Here is a 24,786-nt window from a genome sequence, read left to right as displayed (position 1 = left end):
AGTTGATGACGTGAGTATAGTTGCACTTTAGTTTTATTTTACTTAGTCTTCTGTATTCCAAAACTTCCATTAATGTTAAGTAAAACTGGGCCTCCCTGGTGGCGCAAGGGGTTAAGACACAACTTATGAAGCTGTCCGCAGCCACTGCAACTTGAGTTCAATCCCTGGCCAGGGAGCAACCCACAAGGCGCAACAGACCTCTCCTTACTCTCCCGCTTGCTCCCCTCAGCAGTGTATTTCAGTTGATCTGCCTGTTCTGTTCCCCACTCTGTCTCTGGTGAATCCTCTCACCTCCCACACCCCTGGCCTGTACCCCAGCTCTTGTATGCATAAATAAATCTTTAAAAAAAAGTTAAGTAAAACTGTAATTTTTTACTAGGTCAGATTGGTATACTACCTCACTAATTTTGGATAATCAAACTTTTATTTTTGATTTTTTTTTAATATTTAAAGGGCAGGTTTATTAGGAAAAGGGACAGAAAAGTAAAATATACTTGCATAGGCAGAAGTGGACAGGAAGAGCTGCCAAGAGGCCTGCATGGTTGCAGGTGGCGGCCTTGAGGAGAGCAACCTCCTCTGAGGGAGGTCAGTGAAGGGAAGTCCCGGCAGGTTCAGGGCACTGGCAGGCAGGAAGGCTGCTGCCCTGCAAAGGAGAGTTGGCGAAAAGAAGCAGCTGCATAGTCACAGGTGGGCAGAGGGATTGCTGCGTATGTTTGATGATTTTTATAACAATTTCACTCTTTATTTTTGCCAAGGTAAAACAAGAAAAGATTTAAATATAGCTGTTCAAATGATGAAAAGGATCCATTCTTTGATGAAAAAATACCCAGAATTTCTGGAAGAGTCAGATCAGCAATTTATAGCTAAATGTCTTATGTATTTAGGATTTGAAGAGTTGGCAAGTTCTTTATCTCCAACTCAGGTAATGTTTTCAGGATAGTTCCACTTTTGTAATTATTAGGTGTCATATATATAAAAAGTCTTTAAATATAGTTACAGATTTTTTTACAAGAAATATTTATTCTGAGTTCATAATCACTTTCTGTCATCCAGTTACCCAAAGTTGAAGTAATTCAGAATTAGAAGATTATACAAATATTTGTATGAACAAACATTAAATACCAAGAAATCTGTGCAGACCATTAAGCAAATCCTGTAGTTAATTCTAAGAAAGCATTAAAAACTATATTGTGATTGTTCAGTTATCTCAAAACATATCAGGTTGTAGCTACAAATGCCATACTGATTTTTGAAAATCTTGTCTGCTAATTTACTCACAACTCAGATGATGATTTAGATGGTAGAGCACTCATTTAATAAGTATTTCAAAACTTAAAGCATGGTAAAATGCTTTTTTCATAAAAGGTACTCAGTAACAAAATATTTGAATTATTTAAATGATGTTGTAATTTAGAATTCTTCCCAAATGGACTTTCAAATAATGTAGGTTGCAGGTGATGACATACAGAAGAAAAGGAATAAGTATTCCCTTCACATCGGACCAGCTCGGTTTCAGTTACAACACATGGGTCGTCATTTGATACGAGAAGAGAGAAAAGATCCAGACCACAGAGTTCAGGACTTTATTCCTGACACATGGCAGGTAATGCTGTAAATGAAATAGTCATTTATTTTCTTTTATTATTAAATGTGCTCTCAGGAGCTTCTCATTATTGTAGCTGTATGTATTATATTTGGCATAATCTTATTGAGTCATGTGATTTAAAATTATTTTATCATTAAAAATGTCAAAATGTAGACTTTTCTCCTATTTAAAGAAAACTTTCATTTCACTGCTCATATATAGTCCATATCCTTCAAAGTACTTTGATGGCTTCACATCTATACATTTTTGAGGTTCTGTCTGTATCATCTAGCTGTATCATCACGGATACAGTTTTCCCTGTGTCAATAGGTTTTCATTATTTAAATATATAAATGTGCAGAGAGATATTTTTCCCTGGGTAGTTTAAAATAGTATAAACATTTTTTTCAGATATTTGTATGTGGCATCTATAGTATATTAGCACCTACTAGAAAAATAGTAGCTACTTTTCTATAATAAATGTAAAGGTTAACATAGACGGATGTAAGATTTGGAATAAAATGGACTAACTGTATAACATTATTGAACAATTCAACGTTTACCTACAAAAGTGCAGTCTCATAGTTTCAAATCTGAATAAACTGTCCTATTAAAATCTATTTTTACCTTTCTTATGTTGATGATGATGGGGTCCCTTAAAAATTCCTGTCGCCTTTTTAGGATTAGGAGAACCAGTTCTTTAGTTCAGGACAGGACACCAGGAAGCCGAGTGCTCTTCATTAATACCATTGCATGCAATTCTCCTGATGCCAAGTTCACTCTGGGGTGTGGCCCAGAGTGGACCTAGATTGAAGAGAATATGTAGATTGGGGTTTTGGGGTGTTTTTTCCCATCTTCTGCTCACTATACAGGCTTGATTCTTTGATCAGTTTTCATTTTAATAAGTACAAGCACACACTGATGGGATAAAGCAGCACATGCCCTCCAAATAGGTACCTGGATTTTTTCCATATAGAAAGTGGTAGATAAATGATAAAATTATGAATCATTGATTTTTTTTCCTCTTTAGCTATCTTTTTTACCATCACAAAAATACATACTGACTTTCACTTAGAACTAAATTTCTTAAAGCTAATTCCGCACTTAGTAAGTGGCAAATAGAGAAACAATAACAAGAACAAAAGCAAAACAAACATGAAGAACAATATTCAGATCACTCTCCATTTTTCGCATACAAAACTCACCTCCAGATGTTCAAAAGCATGAAAATTCTGTCTTCTGAGAGATGATACGAATTCTTTGTTTTATTCTATACAGCTTTTGTGTGTTTGCAGCTCTGATCATTCCATTTGAAGTTCTGAGAATTGTACTGAAAGTATATTAAAGTATTTGTTTGGTAACAAGTAATTTACATGACTGACTTAGCGGTGCTCTCAATCCCACAGCGAGAGCTTCTTGATGTTGTGGATAATAATGAGTCAGCGGTGATTGTTGCCCCCACATCCTCAGGAAAAACCTATGCTTCCTACTACTGCATGGAAAAGGTGTTGAAAGAAAGCAATGAAGGTGTGGTTGTGTATGTTGCACCGACAAAGGTAGTGCCCAAGGGACTTTGATTTTTCCCTTCTTGAATCTCTTAATATAATACATACCTCGTGTTGAATGCTTCGTGTTTGATTTATTTTGTTATTTGTGTGTTTATATATTTTCAAGTTTTGTGAGATACAGTTGACATATAACATTCTATTAGTTGAAAGTGTCTAACAAAAATTTGATCTATGTATACATTGTGAAATGACCACGAGTGATCTAACTACCATTCAACTCACCTTTTTTCTTGTGATGAGAACTTTGACAATCTGCTCTTTAAAAGCTTTTTCATATACACTAGAGTATTGTTAGCTGGAGCAACCATGCTCTACATTCCATCTCCAGAATCAATATATCATATGATTGGAAATTTTTACATTTTGACTCGTTTTTGACTAGTTTCATTGATTTCCACCATCACTCCTGCTTCTGGCATCAATCTGTTCTCTGTTTCTAGGAGTTTCATTTTTTTTTTTTTTAACCTGCATTTTCTCTCTCCAGTTTCATAGTGTAGGGTAAGTAGTCAGGCTTTCCTGCCCTCCCGCCATGAGGATAGATGATGGATCCCTGTGATCCTGAATGCATGCCTGATGCGGGCACTTGGAGCAGGGTGTGGGCAAATGTAAGTGGGTGCACCTGGCCTGAGAGACTGGGCTTATAAGGGCGGCGTCACGGGGACACCAGCAGAGCGAGAGAGAATGAACAGAAAGAGAAGCGGAACAGCGGAACCGCAGAACCCACTAGAAGAACAAGCGTGAGAGAGAACAAGGCCACGAGAGAATGCCGGAGAGACCAGAAACAGTGAAGATTGGCCGGGGCTGGGAGGCCTCCCAGCCTCCCAGAACTCCTGCCTGCTGTGTACCTGGTAAATCCCAGTAAAAGCCTGCAAAAGCCACCTAGGGCTCCAGGACTCCTCCTTTACCCCATCTGCTAGAATCATAAGAACCTGCTCTGTGCCTTCCTGCCATTACACATAGATTCTATAATACAACAGTTTGCTTTGAACCATTGTGAGGAGGCAGTCTGATCTTGTAGTGCCAGCAAGGCCTAGGGCAGGAGCTCTTGGAAGCTATGCAGATGGATAAAGGAGAGTCCTGGACCCCTTAGTGGCTTTTCAGGCTTTTATTGAGCTTTTATCAGGTACACGGCAGGTAGGGGTGGTGGGGGGGCCAGGAGGCTGGCAGGCCTCCCGACCCACGGCGAGTCGTCATTCTTTCTGGGCTCTCTGGCGTTCCCTTGTGGAATCTCTTCTTTCTCCCATTCTCTGCTCTCTTCTATTCTTAGTCTTTTTCTACTCTGCTCTTTCTCTTGGTTCCGTTCCTGCTAGTTCCCTGCTAGTTCCCCGTGACGCCGCCCTTACAAGCCCAGTCTCAGTGCAGGTGTGCCTACCTCTGCATGCCCACACCCCACTCCAGGTGTCCGCCATCAGGCATGCATGTAGGACCGCTTGGATCCATTGTTAATGCTATTGGTGGCATTAATGCTTATCAGGGAGAAAAGCCTGATTTTTTTCGCTTACCCTACATTTGTGATCTTGTCATTCAACATCATGCTTGGAGCTAAAGAAGACCCATGCGTATAGTAAAACTCTAGATATTTGGGTGAAGTTCCCAGAGGAACCACAAATCCATGTCTACCATCTGTCATTTGCCTTTGTTCCATAGTAGATTCACAGCTTTTCTCTAAGCCCTGGTCATCTAGGTACTCAGTTTTTTGTTTTTTTTTTCCTAATGTGAGCCAAAACTTTCCTGTTTTTAACTTCTGATGAAGCCATTATTTCCTTGTTTTACTTTAAGTTGAGGTTTCTCAATGAGGTTCACATGCTAGTGAAGTCTGTGAGAGCACTTGAGAATATTTAGAGAAGACGAATATATGAAAGGGGTTATTAAGCATTCTGTGTTCACAGCAGGACTTTTTAGATATGTCCTCTGAGGTTTCACTACCTCTCCTTACTTGTGATTAATGGATCTCTTTCCATATCCATCAGGCCCTTGTTAACCAAGTGTCAGCAACAGTTCAAAATCGATTTACCAAAACTCTACCTAATGGTGAAGCTCTGTGTGGTGTCTTTACAAGGGAGTATCGTCATGACGCTCTAAACTCTCAGGTAGGAATTGGTCATGTGGTTCTGGAACAGCACTTACATGTCTCTCACTAAGAATTCTGTCTTCATAAGACCTTGTAGAAATCATTTTCTTAAATTTACAAAAGATGAAATTTCTTTAAAGAAAATCTAATAATCTTACTTCCAAAGAGTGAGAAATCAAACTCCTCTTTCTCTATGGACACTACATTCTAATTCAGATTCCAATTATAGGTTGTTGCATCATCTTAGTTTTACATAGACTCAAAAGGATCCAAAGAACTCAATGTTATTGTAGTGTCAGGAAGGACCCAGGGCAGGTTTTCTGGTCCAGCAGACCAGGAAAGAGGAGTGTAGGGTAAGGAAAAATGTCAGGCTTTTCTGCCCTTCTGCCATCAGGACAGATGATGGATCCTTGCGGTCCTGAATGCATGCCTGATGGCGGGCACCTGGAGTAGGGTGTGGGCAGAGGTAGATGGGATTCACCTGGGCTGAGACTGGGCTTTTAAGGGCGGCGTCACGGGGACGCCAGCGGAAGCCGAAAGAGAAGCCGAGAGAGATGCAAGAGAAGCAGAAGCCGAGAGAAGGCCGGAGAGCCCAGATAGAGTGAAGACTTGCTGGGGGCTGGGAGGACTGCCAGCCTCCCGGCCCCCCCCCCAGCACCCCTGCCTGCTGTGTACCTGGTAATCCCAATAAAAACCTGCAAAACCACTGAGGACTCTGACTTCTCCTTTACCCGGTCTGCTGGATATCAGAGAACCTGCACCGTGTCCATTCCTGCCCTTACAAGGAGTCAGAGCTCTCAGTGGCTTTTGCAGGTCTTCTGTTGGGATTACCAGGTGCATGGCAGGCAGAGGCTCTGGGGAGCCGGGAGGCTGACAGGCCTCCCAGCCCACAGCAGGTCTTCACTCTGGGCTCTCTGGCCTTCTCTCGGCTTCTGCTTCTCTTGTTTCTCTCTTGGCTTCTGGCGTCCCCATGATGCCGCCCTTAAAAACCGAATCGAATCCCATCTACCTATGCCCACACCCTACTCCAGGTGCCCGCCATCAGGCATGCATTCAGGACCGCAGGGCTCCATCATCTATCCTAACGGCGGGAGGGCAGAAAAGCCTGTTAGCTTTTACCTACACTACAGTTACGAAAAATTAACAAACCCCAATTTTCAATCTGAATTACTTTTGTTTGATAAGTTCCTGGAAGAGTACCTCATGTTAAGTAAGTAGCAGACAGTTTTCTTCCATACTGAATCCATAAACAATTTACATGAAAAATGAAAACTTGATTATGGAACCTTACATGGAAGTCACGGAGATGAGTTACTTAGATGGCCTTTCAAGGAAAGACTTGCTACTCAGACAAATGCCAGCTGTCAGTCCCTCAGTTCTGCCTCCAGTCTGTATCCTGTGACTGAGTGAGGCAGGGGTGAATTCCCAAGCCATGTTGGCTTGATGTCAAACAGCCAATATTCACTTCTTAATTATTTAAAATAATTTTTATTACAGTAACATTGCATTATAATATTATGTAAGTTTTAAGTGTGCATCATTACATATAACTTCTGTATCATTACATATAACTTCTGTATATATTATGTAGCAAGTTCATCAGTAAAAGTCCAATTCTGAGTCCAGGTTGGCTAAGGTTTCATCAGGCTTGGTTTGACATTTAGCTTTTTCTTCTGCCCAATCCTGCTTTTTTCCATCCATGGTTGCTGATCCTTAATAAACATTTTTTAACCTAAACTGTCATGGAGCCTTATTTTGAAAAACCAAACTTGTGACAGTGGCTTCTGTCTATTTCTATAACTTTGAATATTTCATACGAATTTAAAGTTCTAATTTGATACTTGATCACTTTTAACCTATAAAATTACAGCTTCATAAGGTTCAAAGGAGTATGTCTCAATTTTAATGAAACATTCTTAAGCAATATTATATCCTAATTATCAGCAGTTGCTTTCAGGTGTCTTGCTTTATACCTCTTATATTCTTATTACTATGTCTATACATAGTAAGTGCTCCAAATGTTTGTTCTTTGCATGTAATTTTTTTTAGGTACTTGTTACAGTTCCTGCCTGCTTGGAAATTCTGCTGTTGAGTCCTCATCGCCAAGCATGGGTGAAAAGGATCAGATATGTTATATTTGATGAGGTAGGTTTGGTGTTATTGATTTCCCGGTGTATATAAGCACAGTAATGAGGCTGTTCAGTGCTTCAGGACAACTCTCCCTTTGTATGGAATTCAGTAGGGGCAGCACTTTCTTCTGAGTGGTTTCCCCAGTGAATTACACTCAGTTTTGGGTTCTGTTTTCCTGTTGTGACTCAGTAGGGTTTATAACAGCATGCTGCAGAGTTCTGTATGGGAGAGGAACCTGCTGTTGGTGGCTACTGTTTCAAAGAAACAGAATTAACCACCGTGGTGTAAGCGATTTCAAAACCCCATCATTGATTTCTAAAGCAATGATGTCATTTAAAAAAAAAGATTTATTTATTTATTTTTACAAGAACTGCGGTACAGACCAGAGGTGCGGGAGGGTGAGAGGATTTACCAGAGACAGAGTGGGGAGCAGAATAGGCAGACGGACTGAAGATGCTGCTGAGGGGAGCAGTGGGCGAGGCAGGAGAGGTCTGCTGCGCCATGTGGGTGGCTCCCTGGCCAGCCGGGGATCAAACCCACACTGCAGAGGCTGTGGACCGCCCCACAGTGTGGTGCCCAACCCCTTGCGCCAGCAGGGAGGCCTGTATTCATTCCTTTTAAATCAACTTTTTTTTAAAAAAGATTTATTTATTCATGCATAAATTAAGTGGGGTACAGGCCAGAGGTGTGGGAGGGTGAGAGGATTCACCAGAGACAGAGTGGGGAGCAGAATAGGGAGACTGACTGAAACACAACACTGAGGGGAACAGTGGGCGACGCAGGAGAGATCTGTTGTGCCATGTGGGTATCTCCGTAGCCGGCCGGGATTGAACCTATGATGCAGAGGCTGCGAACAGCTTCATAGCACTGCGCTCAAATGCCTGTGCCACCAGGGAGGCCCTAAATCAACTTTTCAATGGAGACTTTTTTTTTTTTAATAGGTCCATTGCCTTGGTGGAGAAATTGGAGCAGAAGTCTGGGAGCATCTCCTAGTCATGATCCGATGTCCCTTTTTGGCTCTTTCGGCCACCATCAGCAACCCCGAACATCTCACTCAGTAGGCATTGAGTTTCCATTCAATCTTAGAATGTTTGAATTTCTTACTTTCTCTGTGGGTTCTGAAAAGTGTCTTAGCTTTCTGGTGAGCTTTGTCAACTTGTATCTGATATTCTCTAACCTCCTGGCAGTGCTGAGCAAGGCCACATTCTATAAAGAGAAAAATCACAGACTCCCCCAGCCAGATCTGCAGTTGAGTGTGACATTTCCCCCTATATCTCAAGAAAAGGTTCACCAGAAATGATAGATTTGTGTTCCTTTTTCTTTGTTCTTTACCAAGAAATAAAAAAATAAAATGGTCTACTGACAAACTCTGCCATGGAAGTTGAGAACTAAGATTGTTCCACTTGTGGAAGTTTAGAAAGATAGCAAAGTCCTATTTGTTGAAAATCCTTATATCATTTTTGTCATTGTGCTAAAATTCTGCCAAGTAATAATAACAAGTACAGCAAAGACTTGTATACCAGGTGCTATTCTAAGTGCTTTGTGTATATTAACTTATGATTTTACTTTATTTCCATTACTACTACAATAAATAGTGTTGTCAACATTACTATCTTTGCTTCCATTTTAAAATGTGGAAAAGGCACAGCAAGATTCAGTGATAATTCAAGAGCCAGAGCTAGTAAAGAGGCTAGAATTCAGTCTCATGTAGTCTGGCTCTGGGACCTATGTACTCTAAGTACAATTTTTATTTTTTTTTTTTTTAAGATTTATTTATTTATGTATACAAGAGCTGGGGTATAGACCAGAGATGTGGGGGGTAAGAGGATTCACCAGAGACAGAGTGAGGAGCAGTGGGGAGCAGAACAGGCAGACTGACTGAAATACACTGCTAAGGGGAGCAGTGGGAGAGACAGAAGAGGTCTGCTGTGCCATGTGGGTTTCTCCGTGGCCGGCCAGGGATTGAACTCATGCTGCAGAGGCTGCGGATTGCTTCATAGTGTGGTGCTTAACCCCTTGCGCCACCAGGGAGGCCAGTACAATTTTTAAAGCACATGCAATTTTCTTTACTTAAAATACTTAGTGTCATAGAAATTCTTTCCATGTTCTGCCTAAATAAAATGTACATTAATTTTTTAGGTGGCTCCAATCAGTAAAATGGTACTGGAAAGAAGCAGACAACACAATGAGGAAAAATATCGCTCCTAAAAGAATTGCTGGCTCTTGCGCCAGTTCCTACAAAGACAACTTGGAAATAAAGCAGTCATACAAAGTTAGACTTGGTATGTTTGATATATTTGCAGAATTTGCATCTTTTACTTTAGAATGACTATTAATTACCTGTCCATTGATTTGACTATCCTTGTCTTCATTGTTAGTGCTTTACGGAGAGAGATACAATGATTTAGAGAAATACGTATGTTCAGTAGAACATAATGACATTGGCTTTAAACATTACCACCCATGTGCTGCATTAACAACAGATCATGTAAGTAATACTTAAGCTACATTTTTCTGAGTAATGTAAATTATTTATGCATGTAATAATTAAAATGCTTCCTTCTTGTAACGGGATAGATATTTTATAACAGTTATAAAACCTTTGTTTTAAAGGTTATAAGAATAACCTCATAATTTTCATTGGTTCCTCAATGGTATCTGGGTTCACAATGGTTTTAGTCTTTAAAATGACTAAAAATTTTAATTTATTATTTTTTGAACTTACCTTTGCCCATATTCTTTCTTCTCAGGTCCCCTATTTGTCTAATAGATGTATGTGAAATAAATATAGTTGACCAAAATTGAGCACTGACTTTGTGTTCTAAGAATTTGACATATTTTGTCTCTTTTAGTCATTAAAAAATGAATTTAGGACAATTATATTACAAATACTCCTGTTCTACAAATTAGGAAAGTAAGGCATGGAGGACTTAACTAATCACTGTTGCATCCCTAGGTGTCAGAGCAGGATGCAATCTCCCATATTTGGCCCCCTAGACCCTGCTCCTTATCTTAGTCTCCTTAATGACCTCTTGAACAAAATCTTCAGTGAGAATCACTTTATAATCTTGGACTATGATGCAGTGACTTCTAAAGCCACTGTGTGAATTTGAATGACATTTTCTAATATGATTTTGCTATGAAAGTTTCTCTTGTGTGGCATCAGCCCCCATCCAAACTCCAAATAAAACTTAAATATGGAGACAAAATTCCTGTGACCTGACCTAAGTCATACCTCAAACCTTGACTGTAGATGATATGCCTCCAATAAATCATAAAAGATTGTTTTCTCTCTCTCTCCCCATCATTATCTAGCTTTTTTTTTTTTTTTTTTTTTTTTTTAAAGAACACAGTTTTAAAAAAGTTACTTGTTTTGGGTAAAATGGTTTGAGGCAGGTATCTTTAAGTAGTAATGAGTGTAGAAGTGTGGAGTAATTGGCGATTCGTTGTTTTGGTCCAAGTGCCTTTCCTCTCTTCTGAGAGCTATTAATAGAGTAGCTGGAAAGCAGTGGAGCTGCTACAGTGTGCTCTGACCCTATGTGACTCCTGCAAAGGTCGTGCTGTTGCATGAGTCTTCTTAAACTTTCTAGATTTTCGCTGCAGGAATGCAGGATGAACAGGATGATTTATGCGTTATTATATATGGTTTAACAACGGTGTGTGGCATCATTATATATAGTATATCTCCTATAGTAGCAGTGATAACAAGCAAGAAAACCTCTCCAAATAAGGAAAGAATTCCTGATCTTGAGTAGCATACTTCAGATTAATATGAAAGACCTGAGTGACAAGAAAATACATAGTAAGTTGTGGCAACATCAAGAGAAGAACCATCCACCTTGGTGGTTTCTTCTGTACTGCTATCAGAGCAATGGTTTAAAAAAGGAAGGGTGTGGTGGGACCAGAGCAGAGCTCTGACCTTAATTCAACTGAGGTGAGGAGGGATCGCCTTGAACCCATGTGAGACTACGTTCTGGCAAAAAGCAGAGTTTGGCATTGGCCACCAGTTATGATGCCATGTAAGACCAGCTGCTAGCTCCTGGAGAGCAGTCAGCTCCAGGGAGTCCTTGAAAGAACTAGAGCCTAACTCTCTGCTGAGCATGAACTGGCTTACCATCACCTATGGCTTGGGACAGCGTGACTCACAGAAATAACATGGCGATTTACACTACTATGTGTCTAATGGTACAATTCTATGACCTTTTATTTCTTTTCCTTTCTACCTAGACTGGCTCAGAATTTGCTAACTCATTAATACTAAGTAGTGGAGAACAGCTGGATGTAATACCCAGCTTTTGCCACAGAATTGTTAGAGTGATTTTAAAAATTAAGACCTGCAAGTTGATCATTAGTCAGTCACAATAACAGTTGAGGCATCATTCATGTACCAGAATTTTTGTAAAGTTGGTTAAATATATTATGTAAGTCAATTATTTCAATACATTTTGGCATAGGCAGAATTGTTCATTTTAGAAATGAGGAAACCCAGACTTTAAAAAAATTGTATTATTTTTTATTGAGGTACTGTTGTCATACAGCACCATTTATGATATGATTCATACTTCTTCAGATGTGTGTTACCACATCATACCCATCACCCATGGTCCTCCACCATTTCATTGTACCCTCTGCTCAACTATACAGCCAGATTTCTACGGTTTGTCTTGTTTGTTTCCCTGTTTTGTTTCTCTCTTTCCACATATGAGTGAAATCATCCATTATTTGTCTTTCTCGTTCTGACTTATTTCACTTAACTTAATCCTCTCCCGTTCTGTCCATGTTGTTGCAGATGGCAAGATTTCATCTTTTTATTTTTCTATAGCTGATCAGTATTCCTTTGTGCATATATACCACGTCTTTTTGAGCCAGTCATTGGGCACTTAGGTTGTTATCATCCCTTGGTTATTGTAAATAGTGCTGCAATGAACGTAGGAGTTTATATATCCCTTTAAATTTGTGTTTTTGCATCCTTTGAGTAAATATCTGGGAGTGAATTGCTGGATCATATGGTAGATTTATTTTTAATATTTTGAGAAATCTCCATACTGTTTTCCTTAGGGGTTTGGTCAGTCTGGTCCCACCAACAGTGTATTAGGGTTCTTTTTTCTCCGCAACTCACTAACACTTCCTGTTTCTGGTCTATATGAGGACCAGTCTCACAAGTGTAAGGTGGTATTTTATTATGGTTTTGATGAATCTGGAGTGGCTTTTTTAGCCCAGAATTTCCAAACCTTATTGGGGATATCTGTGTACTGTAGTCTCTTCTTAGAGATTTATAATTTCCAGTGAGAAGCTTCAAAGAGACCTAAATGAACACTTACGAAAACATCCTGCCACCCTCATTTAATTTAAAGAAATCCTTTTAACCTCTCAGGGGCCATGGTTCCCAGGCAACTGTTCCCTACCAATAGTGATTGAAGCCAGTAGAAAATACTATCATGTAAACTTTTTGAGAACAGGCTTTTTTTTTTTTTTTTTTTTGTTTTCATTGACATTTAAAGTATTTGTGGAAAAAATGAATGGCGTGCATATTCAGAAAGCTTAAGGAAACACCACTGTTTAAAGCAGTGACCTGGGGGCGAATTTCCTTTGTTTCTTAAAGGGGGCTTGAGAGCCTTAATCTGGTAGTTGACCCTGCTTTTATCTTAGAAATTAAGCAAATAAGAGTTGCCCCTTTGACCCTTGCTAGGACCTGAGAAGCAGAATAATCATACCCAAGATTAAATCAAGGTCAGCTTCCTGCTTCAGGGTAGAGATTGTGTTTTCTTATTTAAAATGAGTCCACAAATCCAGGTTTGCAGTTAATCTGATTTGAATTTATGATGGCAGTGAAAGATCAGTGCAGGGGCCAGGAATGAGGAAGCCCACATAGAAAAAACAAGATGGCCCCAACACCATTACCATCAAACGAAACTGAAGCCATAAACAGGAGAAAAACAACTTGGCTCCACAAAAAACAACTTTGTTCTGCCTAAACCTGGTCCCACCTCTGCCAACCCAGTTTTCCTGACTAACCTCTCCTTACCCTATTAAAAGGACATCTCCCCCCACAACGGGCATGACTTCATGGACCCCCACCTTGGGTCCTTGAAGCTTGCCCGGGGGTGCAATAAATTTTCCTTTCCTTTGAGAAAGTTTAGCCTGGCTCCTCTTTTCTTTACCTCACCAAACCTTTCAGGCAGTACCTAAAGAATTAATCCAAAATGTAAGATTTTAGAAAATAATAAAAACACTGGTGGGGTTTCTTTTTCTATTTTACTAAATCAGGGATCCTCTTGGCTAGTATTTTGTTTGTATTTAGCACTTATCAGCATTTAAACATTTTGCTATCGTGTTTTCAATGATAATGACTATTATGTGAAGGATAGACCATAAGAAAATACAAGAATATTAAATATTTCAACTTTGTTTTTAATATAGATCGAAAAGTATGGATTCCCTTCTGATCTTGCTCTTTCACCTCGAGAAAGCATACAGCTTTATGACACTATGTTGAAATCCTGGGAAAGTTGGCCCAGAGCCCAGGTAAAGAATAATCATATAATTTATTTGATTAACGCTATTGGTACAGGGCAGGGAGAGGGGCACCCCAGAACCCCCAAACCTGCCTGCTCTAAATAGGTTCCGCCATCCACCGCATCAAGACAAAACATGTAAGGCCTTCAATGGAAAGGAACTTTAATACAATTAGTGAACAATACAGAAAAGACAAAGAATATAGTTTCTAGACCAAGCACCAAAGTTACCCGTCCCCTCGTGGGTAAAAGTTCACCCAAACGGGATTGGCCCAGAGCAAGGCTCCAAAGCCTGCAACAAGTCTAAAGCACCTTCCAGTGGGGACCTACGGAAAAGAATCAGAAACAACCAGACATGTCTGGGAGGAAAAGAGCAAAATCAAAATCAAGGTACTAGTTGCCATTGTTAACCTCCCCACGGGTCTTTCACCCTCATCTGTGTCACCTAGTCAAGGACCAAAAGGCAAGCACAGTTTCTTCACATGTCTCTGCTCCAAGTGCCTCCTCCAGGTCTCCTCATTGCTCACCATCTTGCTTCCTTCCTTCCTGTCTCTTCTCTAGCTGCTGCTTCTCCCTGCTCAGCTGCACCCTCCTTTGGGTGGGGCAGGGAACCTGGAACCTCCCCCTTTCCTGGGTACCTCCCTGTTACACTGTGAGAGTTGATGGTTAAGATGTTATTCTGAAAGATAAATTCTTACCATTTTTAATCGCTTGTATCTGATATTTAAAAATTATCAGTGGAGTTCTTCAAAATAAAATACTTTACTTCTCAGTGCCATAAAATTCCTGAAGATGTCAGTGAGCAGACTAGGGGGCACTCCTGGATCTCCAAACCTTGCATGCGCTAAGTGGGTTCTGCCATCTGGTGCATAAAGACAAAGCATACTCTTAGTGCATACGACCTTAGTAGAAAAGAACTTGAATAGAATTAGTGTGCACAGAGAGAGAAGAGAAGAAAGGATACTGGTTTCCCAATGAAACAGAAGAAAGATACTGGTTTCCCAATGAAACACTCAAAGTCACTTATCACCTCATGGGTAAATGCCCAGGCAAACAGGGCTGGTCCAAAGTGGGGCAAGTGAGCCCCAAAAACTTGCCAAAAGTCTAAGGCATCTTCTAGTGGGGAACCTAGTCAGGGACAGAAAGGGCCAGGAAGGAAAGGAACAAAATCAAAGTATAAATTAAGGTAAGAACTGCCATTGTCAGGCACTCCATGGGTCTCTCACTCTCTTCCAAGTGTCTCTATGTATCTTGACTCTATGTGTCTCCTTCTGTGTCCCCCGGGTCCCCAGTGTGAGTCCAAAGCCGAGAGGCAGATGCGTCCTTCCTGACATGTCTCCCTGCTCCAAGTGCCTCCTCCAAGTCTTCTCATCTCCCCTCCCCAGTACTTTGTAGCATCCTTTGCTACTCAGTTCCACCCTTCCTTAGGTGGGACAGGAATCATGGAACCTCCCCTTTCTCTGGAGATTACACTGTTCCAAAAATACTACTTCTTTCAGCTTCTGGGGTAGCATAATACTTTAGTATTATAGGAAATTTAATAGAAAACTTCCTGTTTCCTCTTATCTCTTAGATGTCTAGTCCATTTTCTTTCATTGTATCCCATTTTTAATCTGTGTTTTAGCTGCTGTCTGTTTTCACCTTCTACTTGGCTTTGCTCTGCATTCTGTGCTTTGAAGAATTCATCCATCCTATTAGGTTTAGGTACTAGGAACTATGGGGATGCTAAACGAAGTTCAACAGTCTCTTCTCTCAAGAAGTACATGTTGCTGTTAGTGAAATACTTAATTGAGAAACATCTTTGCATTTTTTTTGCAGGATTTTATTTAATTTTGTGGTATTTATTTTCAAGGAATTGTGTCCAGAGAATTTCATTCATTTTAAGAATAAAATAGTCATTAAAAAGTTGGATGCTAGAAAATATGAAGAGACTTTAAAGGCAGAATTAACAAATTGGATTAAAAATGGCAATGCAGAAGAGGTAATCTGTTGCCTTAAATAATTGCATGTATAAATTTCATGTGTCTGTGTATAGATGTGTGTGTGTGTGTGTGTGTGTGTGTGTAGTTTTGTTATCTAGTACATTGCTTTGATTGATTTGTATATATTCCTTTAATGGTTCCATGCTGAGTTTTATAATATATTTTCATCATTATTTTTATTTTGTATTTATTTTAAAGAAACACAAAACATAGATTAAAAAACTATGAAAATATTTTAGACAAAAATGCTAATTCCTCTCCTTATTATACAGACTTTACACTATTTTTTTTTTCTTTGCTATAGGCCAAAATGGTCTTGAGGAGACTTAAACCTGATGGAATTTCAAGTTCAGGAAACATGTTAACAATGTTTCCACTTCTTGTTGAAAAGCTAAGGAAAATGGGGAAGTTGCCTGCACTATTTTTTTTGTAAGTCGTTTAATGTGTTTTTGTTTGTAACTTGACTAATCTCTTTAAGTTAATGAACTTCACTGTTTTAACATAGTATTAATTGCTGCTTTTGTTGTGTATTTGTTATCAGAATGTGTATTTTAAAAGTACACCTTTCTAGTTCAGTTCCTAAAAAATTAATTTTACTTTTTGATTATAAATTTCATTCTTTATTTAGTCATCTTCACCATTTTTGGCTTTCTTTTACTCTTAATGATCATATTTTTATTTAGATCTTGATAATTTTCAGTAGATAACTAGTTTTTGCAAAACAAATGGAATGTTCATGCACACAAGTATCATAAAAATTAAACATTCTTACAATGTGCTAGAATATTTATTGGTGGGATATTTTATTGTTTTAAATTTATATTTATGTGATATATAACTAAAATACATTGATATATTGTTAAATTGTACATGTTATAGCATAAAATAGTTTAAAATTGAATGGAATAGGCCACTTTTGATAAAATGACATCAAGTATTAATTTATTAAATGGATAACAATCTATCCTGGACTAAATTTGGAAACCTAATTCATGATCAAAACAATACTTTATTTACTTGATACAATTTCAAGCTTTATATAAATAAGTTCACAGAATTTTACTCAGGTGGAAAAGTTAGTGAGACACATAAATATAAGTGTACTAATGAACTATAACTGGTGGTATATTTTTAAGATAATGGTGATAACTGAATGTATGGTTGTGTTTGAAAATTTTAAGGAATGTAATAAAATTGTGCATTTCACTTTTATTGGGACTAGGAAAATAAATTTCTATATTACCAAGAAATTCCACAGTTCACCCATTTCACTTTGAAGCAAACACAATTCTGTACCCCTGGGATTTTTCTGCAAGTCTAACTGCAAAGCAGAAGTCCAAAAAGTATTTGTGTTCATAAACCACATACACTTTAAGCATTCAGAAACTGATATATGACACAAAAAAGATGATGGGTTTAATTCTTCTTGAGAAGTTGAGTCTTGGCATGTTTTTATGCAATTTGGGTTTCACAAAACCTACTGTGAAAATCCTTAATGCAATTTGACTTAGTCCTTATAATTCTAGATCACCAGTAAATCTGAGGATTTGTCAAGGCTCAGTCTGTCCTCTGGGAGCTTTTCAAATAATAGTCTGGTCTCTGGGGAAAGAAATGCATGTTTTATGACAGTATTAGGGTCTGCTTAAGAACACCACTTTGTGGTCAGGTTCAAGTGTGGATTCCACCTCTGCCCTCTATTAGTTCTTTCACTTCTTGCCAGTTACTTAATGACTTTGACATTGAGCCTGAGTTTTCTCATTTGCAAAATGAGGTAATTAAAATAATAACACATCGGGCTGGGGTGGGGATAAAATAAAAATAAATTATGAAAGCTATAGGGTACTACAAAATACTGGCTGAGATTCAATCTCTAGATCACATTCATTCTATATAGGTTCCTAAAGAAACTTAAATGGAAAAATCATTTCCAAGTAATATTGACATTTTTAAATGGAGTAAGGTGATGAAAATTATACCATCTAATACATAATGTGCATCTAGACCACCGTAACTTGCAATCACATAAAAAGAGAAAGAGTTATAGTTATGTCATAGTTAAGAACATAGGTTTGGAAGCTAGACCCTGCCATGTACAAATGTAGGATCTTTGGCAGGTCACTTCATCTCTTTATGTCTTCATCTTCTCATCTGCAAAATAGGGATAATCATAGAGTTCTCCTCAGTTGTTGTTACTAGCACTGAATGAGTTAATATATTTAAGAACTTAGAATATTGTCAAATGTATTATATATGTGTTAAATATCCTTATTTTTCACCTCTGAAATTTCTTACCATGTAGCATGTATTTCTATTTCTTTTAATCCTTACTTCACCATATGCCAATTTATTTACTCCTCACTAGCTAATAACTTTTCCTCTAGCTCGAAATAGTAAAAATTGTAATTGTCTTACAGTTTACATGTGAAAAACTTGGTTGTGTAGACTCAACCTATGATTTGTTGTAATAAGCTATGTTTAATATATTTAGTGATAATGGCTTTTATCTAGTTCCAGGCATGGCATTGGCAAGATGGTATTGGGGGAAAATAAAACCATGGATATTTCAGTCTTCTTATCAAAAGCCCTAACTTTCAGACATAGGAAAATATATGTGATAGAAAGATAAGGCATGTTTGACTTTACATTCCTGGAAACACTTTATTCTTCACATACCATGAGAACTTGATCTGTAGCCATTTGCTTCGTTAGCTGCTTGGGTCTGAAAGGACCTAATGTTTACAACCTGAAGAAGGTATTGTTTAATCCCTGTTTCCAGGAAATCTGGATCAGTTGCCCCTTAGTGTTTATTTTAGTGATTATTCCTTTTGCAGAAAAGTGAGAGAAAGAACACAACTACACATTAAATTCGGTTACTACATATCAGATCATGGTTTATTGCTCATCCAAGTCAAGTCTGTGCTACCCCTTGTATGAAAAGTAAGGCATAAAGGCTAGACCATTGGAAAGATTTCTGGATCCTAAAGGCCAGCAACGCTTGGAGTTTATCTGGCCTTTGAAAAGACATAGTGACATTCTGAAAGTTTAGAGTGAGAGCCCAAGATTCTTCCATTCTTGCCTGAAGTGGCTGATGACTCCGGAAAAATTTAAAATCCAAACAGGTGGATTACCTATGTCAGTAATAGGTGGGAAGTAGGACTAATTTTTATTTATGTTATTTTCACTTGTTATGAATCTTTTCACTTGTTTCAAGATTCAAGTTAGGAGCTGTAGAAAAATGTGCTCAAGATGCATGCCTTTACCTGCAGCAAAAGCAAGAGCAAAAAAGGCCTCCCAAAGCAGATAAAGAAGCCCATGACATTAGTAACAAACTTCGGAAAGTTAAAAAATCTATTGAGAAACAAAAGGTGATGTAAGTAAACAAAAGGTGACTAAAAGGGTCCCAATAGGAAACATGCAATGAATGTGCTAGAAAGACAGTTTAGTTATGGCTTGAATTTATTTACAGATGCAGTAAATTGGGTGGCAGAATATAGTAAAGAGAAGTGACCATAATATTTATATATTCTTTGTTGAATTAATGAGTCTCAATTAGGACTTGGGAGAAGCAAAGCCACAGTCGAGGAGTATAGGCAGATGATGTACCTGACTTAATCACCCTTCAGAATAAGCCCATCTTTGACACATGGGAATCTTGACTTTCAGGCAGCCCTCAAAAGACTTGAGAAAGCCTTCATATCTTGGATCATTATATGAAATGTGCTGATATATCCTCACAGTCACATATGTAAACACAGAATAAGCCTGAGAATGAATTGAAATGCCAAATTTATGCCCCTAAAAGTTTGCTTGTTTGACATCTCTTCCATGTTCCCAATGTCTAATTCTGCTAACTTGAGGCCCAAATGTTTATCCTTCCCTATTATGCTCTACATCTTTAGTCACTGCCTGTTCATTGTATCTTCCTTGGATGTCTGCAGACATTCTGTTTTTGGAATTTTGGACCTTAAGATTCACCACTCTCCAAGTTAGCTAATAATGGTCTTGCTAACATTGCAATGGATTTAATTATCCTGCATCAAATTTCTTCCTTGCTTACCTGATGAAGACTAAAGTATCTGGTTGTGGAAAATATGCCCATATGTTTTGTCCTTTGCCCTAATATTTCGACTTGACTTGCTCATCCATATCTATACTTTTCCAGATTCTGACCCAATGTGGTTGATTTTTGTACTTCCATTCAGTCAGTTACCACCCGTGGGCCAATTCTTTACTCTGAGGAGAGATAATAACCTCACAGGAATTTCCAGCACGTTCTTCTCAGTCAAGAGCGATTCTCCAGGGAATAGTGCACCCAAGAGCCCTTACTCACCAATCTCAGAGCAGCTATGGTATCCACTTCCAGGAGGGAAGAAGAATGACCTAGAATTGCAAAGAGCAAAACTAGTGTCAGTAAGACCAAGAACAGGACAGTGCTCATCACTTTAGCAAATCCCAGCACTTTTACAAAAGGGAATTAGGACCATCTGGTAAAAGTGAATTTGGCAAGAAAGTTACTTAAGAAAAGAAAGAAAATGGGCCTCCACTGGTGGCGCAGGCGGTTGAGCGCTGTGCTGTGAAGCTGTCCACAGCCTCTGCCGCGCCTGTTTAATCCCGGCCAGCGGGCGAGGGTCCCACATGGCGCGGCAGACTTCTCCTGTCTCGCCCGCTGCTCCCCTCAGCAGTGTATTTCAGTCAGTCTGCCTGTTCTGCTCCCTGCTCTGTCTGGTGAATCCTCTCACCCTCCCGTGCATCTGGCCTATACCCCGATTCTTGTATAAATAAATAAATAAATCTTTAGAAAAATAAAAAGAAAAAAAAGAAAGGGAATGTTTGGAGAAAATGTGAGTGCATAGGAGATTTTTTTCATGAGTATGCACAAATTCCAGAGACAAATGAGGAAGTATGTTTGAGGAAGATGAAATCAGGAGAGACAGATGTTTATTACACTGAATGTCTGGGTGAGAGGGGCATCAGAGAAACCTTGGGCTTCCTATGTTGGTGAAATCTGAACATTCATTACCTAAAATTTTATTTTCATGAACAGAGAGGAAAAAAGCCAGAAAAAGCCCAGAAATACAGATCAAAGCCTAGTACATGAAGCTGAATACAGCAGTCTACTCAAGAGTCTAGAGAAGAACCTAGGAATCCCTCTGGACTGCACATTTGCTGATCCAAAAGCAATAGACGATGAGGTGAGACCTTTTGAGTGAAAAGGTCCTCGAGGAACCAACTCCACTCAACAGCCATAACTTCTCAGTTACAGACAGTGTCAAATGTAATAAGTAAACACGATCCCTACCGCGACAGACCTGCCAGCTGCACATGACTCTAGAGTTCAGCAGAGAAAGTTTGAAAAGGATAGAATTAGGATTTATAGATTATTTCATGCTTCTTAACAATTAACCCAAAGTGTTATTTCTTTCTGTCACACTGTTTTTCACAGCCTGAATCCTAAACCTCAAGCTCACATGCCTTATTTGAATATTTGCTGACAATACACTTTAAATAATGTACTCAGAATATCTTAAAATCAGAGGCTTTCTTTACTACAGTCAAAACATTTCACCAAAAAGGCCCTGGAATATCTAAGAACGATAGTCTTTTGGTGTAGCAAAGCCATCATCACTCATTCAAAAGTAATCAGTGCCTTTCTGGAAGAACATTTTATCTGTGACTACATACACACACATGATGTCATGTATGTGTATATTGTGCATGTGAGTATGTATAGATGATTATATGTACATATATACATGTAAACAAACACATAAACACATGAATAGAATACATTCTATTCATTTTGTATTATTTTGTCAAGTTCATGATCTCTTTTTAATAATCATGTTTTCACATCATCAGTTTAATGGATCCTTAATATTCCATTGTGTAGATAACTTAAAGAACTGAAATTTTGCTTTTGCATACCTAGACTTTGTTGTTTTTCTTTTCTCTTCCTCTCACAGACAGTGTTTATCTTTGTCCATAACTGTACACAGTGCACTTACTCCATAAAGCAAGAATATTTTTAAGGTCATTAGTGACCAATTCACAATGTGAAGTAAGCATCTCTGATCATCTAGAATAGGGACCCAGCTCTCTGTCTTTCCCTGGGGACACTATAAGACTCCAGGACAGAACCAAGACAGCCATGCCTCACACCTCCCCTGGGGGTTTTATCTACTGCTTGTTCAGTATCTTTCATCCCTCAAGTGAAATGAAGCATTGTGGGGTGAAATAGGTGAGAAAGTCTTCAAAGATTTGAGAATAGTACCTTTAGTTACTGTTGCTGCCGTAAAATGTTTTTTATAGTTCTGAAAAGTCCATGTCAAGTAGTTGCCTTGTTGAGCCAAATTATTACATAGTCTGTTGTCATTTTCATTTAAACATTTTGATTCAGATTTGATTAAAATTAGATAAATTATCAAAGTCCCTAAATCTCTTACTGTTTTTAGTCTTTGCAGATGGTGTTCAATCGAGTCCGTTCTTCAAGAAAAGGTGAAGAACTCAAGACTTTGGCAATGAGGGGCATTGGATATCATCACAGGGCTATGAGTAACAAAGAAAAACAGTTAGTGGAGATTCTCTTTAGGAAAGGATTTATTAGGGTAGGTACATTTTTTCATTCTCTATGTTGGACTTGTGTCTGTGAAACTGAATGCCCATGAAAAGTGGAAAATGCAAACATTCTCTTCTCATACCATTGTGGCTACTTTTTTTTTTTTTTTTGCAACCTAAGTTTGTTAACTGAATATTCCCTTTTCATTTAATTGAGGGAAGGGGTTTGAAGTTTAGCATTCAGTTTGCCTTTTTATTTGATGAAATTAAGATATTCCCTAAATACATGTTTTTCTAAATATATCTATAATGAAATACACCCTATGATAACCTTGGAACAACAACTAGCTTTTTCATTTATTGTAATGTCAAGGGATTTTTTTTTTCAGTCGTTCATATAATTTTGGCTACAGACATTCTTTCATAGACTTGTAGGACTTTTATGATAGCATTTTTACCAGATCTTTTCCTAACTTCATGGCTGAAGTAAGAGTAAGAATACATTGCTTGCTTGGGACCAGTGCATATCTAGTTATTCCTATCTGTTCTCCCTCTAATCACTGACAGTGGATGAGAGGAAGATTAACTTAATATCGCATGTAAACCAATCCTTTATGTTTTGTTAGAAATGTCCTGTAAGGATGCTTGTGGATAGTCTGGATAAACTCAAAAAAGTATTTGCATCTTTTAATCTTCATAAAGTGAATGTTGTGGAAAATCTAACATTTTAACTAAATGATAGTTCTATTATCTGGAAAAAACAAGATATACTTAGCTTTTATCCTCACTAATGTCATTTATTTTAAAGCTCAATAAATGGAAACAGGATTTTCTACATGTTTTTAAATTGAGGGTAAGTGTCACATTTATTTTAATCAGCATATACTAGAACAAAAGTAGTGTATGTTGGATAGTGGCCACAACATTACTATTAGTTTAATAAATGAATAACTACATCAATTGAAAAAGGTATAGAGATAGCTTTATTATCGAAAGCATATTTAAAAAAAGGTACTTGTTCTAGTTATAGTATAAATTTAATGTTTTCTGTTTTGTTGCATTTTGATAGATACCGAAATATCACTTCCAGAATACTTAGTTTCCTCCGTATATTAAACGTTACTATTAACCATAGAATGTATAACAAACAATATAAAGAGAGAAATTAGAAATATCCTGTGTCACATGAAGAAAATGAACAGAAGTGAATTACTTAAGAAACTTTAAATTTTGTCCTATGCTTTTTCTAGTCAGATAATTTATTTATGCATACAAGAGCAGGGGTACAGGCCAGCGGTGTGGGGGGTGAAAGGATTCACCAGAGACAGAGTGGGGAACAGAACAGGCAGACTGATGAAGTACACTGCTGAGGGGAGCAGCGGGCGAGGCAGGAGAGGTATGCTGCACCATGTGGGTTGCTCCCTGGTCAGCTGGGAATCGAACTCATGCTGCAGTGGCTGCAGACAGCTTCACAGGCTGTATCTTAACCCCTTGTGCTACCAGGGAGACCCATGTGTCTGTATTTTGTTCAGTGATAGGGAGGCAATGGGCAGTGGGGTTTGGAGTCTGGTGTAGGACAAACAAACAATAATATTCGAGGAAGTCATTAATGTTATGGAAAGAAATAATGTAGGTTAGGGAGAAATTATGATCATAAAGGTAGTTATTTTAGATATAATAGTCCAGACATTTCTATTTGACATTTGAACAGAGAATTGAGCAAACCAAATAAGTGAGTATTTAGGAAAAGAATATTCTGGGTAGAGGGAAGAGTGATTACTATGACACTGCTCTGGAAGGTACGTGGAGTGTCTGGAAAACCAATGATACCAATGTGGTTGGTATCTCTAGCTTTCCCACTGTCTTCTCATTGAAGTCAAAGAATTTCAGTAACTATATGGCAGTCTATTGAAATGCTATTTTATAATGTAATTGTTTTATTCTCTTTCTAGGTGGTAACAGCTACTGGGACTCTTGCTTTAGGAATCAACATGCCTTGTAAATCTGTGGTTTTTGCTCAAAACTCAGTCTATTTGGATGCTTTAAATTACAGACAGGTATTGCCATGTGCATAAACTTGCTATTGCATTACTGCGATGTGGCCATAAAATTGTTGAAACTGTGTCTTTAGTTTGCAAACATGCTGCACTTTGCTGTCTATCACACCTTGACATTCATTTGTAACTGTGATATAGTGGGAAGCACGTGAGCTTGGGATTATGTGACCATCACTAACCAGATGTGTGACCTTGGATGAGCTACCTAAACTTCCTGATCCTTCTTTTCTATCTCTTTTCTATCTCCAGAATAGGGATAATAATTACTAACCTGCAACAAATGCAGTAATTTTTTTCCTCAAATTTTATTGACTTCCCAGTCA

The 24,786-nt window shown here is 38.3% G+C and overlaps 1 protein-coding gene across 1 annotated transcript in view; it reads left to right on the top strand.

Annotated features, from left to right (window-relative positions):
• Positions 1 to 24,786, top strand: part of LOC119257959 (probable ATP-dependent RNA helicase DDX60) — a 67,181-nt gene that overhangs the window by 21,887 nt on the left and 20,508 nt on the right. Inside the window, 15 exon segments of the mRNA XM_054701040.1 lie at positions 756 to 922; positions 1,448 to 1,603; positions 2,992 to 3,141; positions 5,124 to 5,243; positions 7,274 to 7,369; positions 8,296 to 8,411; positions 9,494 to 9,636; positions 9,733 to 9,842; positions 13,775 to 13,879; positions 15,722 to 15,850; positions 16,156 to 16,280; positions 19,063 to 19,221; positions 20,896 to 21,043; positions 22,304 to 22,456; positions 24,359 to 24,463. Coding sequence (XP_054557015.1) covers positions 756 to 922; positions 1,448 to 1,603; positions 2,992 to 3,141; positions 5,124 to 5,243; positions 7,274 to 7,369; positions 8,296 to 8,411; positions 9,494 to 9,636; positions 9,733 to 9,842; positions 13,775 to 13,879; positions 15,722 to 15,850; positions 16,156 to 16,280; positions 19,063 to 19,221; positions 20,896 to 21,043; positions 22,304 to 22,456; positions 24,359 to 24,463 — 1,982 coding nt within the window.

The sequence above is a fragment of the Talpa occidentalis genome, unplaced genomic scaffold (genome assembly GCF_014898055.3).
Source record: "Talpa occidentalis isolate TD23 unplaced genomic scaffold, MPIMG_talOcc4v2.1 talOcc4.4, whole genome shotgun sequence".
NCBI classification, from domain to species: Eukaryota; Metazoa; Chordata; class Mammalia; order Eulipotyphla; family Talpidae; genus Talpa; species Talpa occidentalis.
The sequence above is the reverse complement of the archived record's forward strand: the minus strand, read 5'-3'. Positions and strand labels throughout refer to the sequence as shown.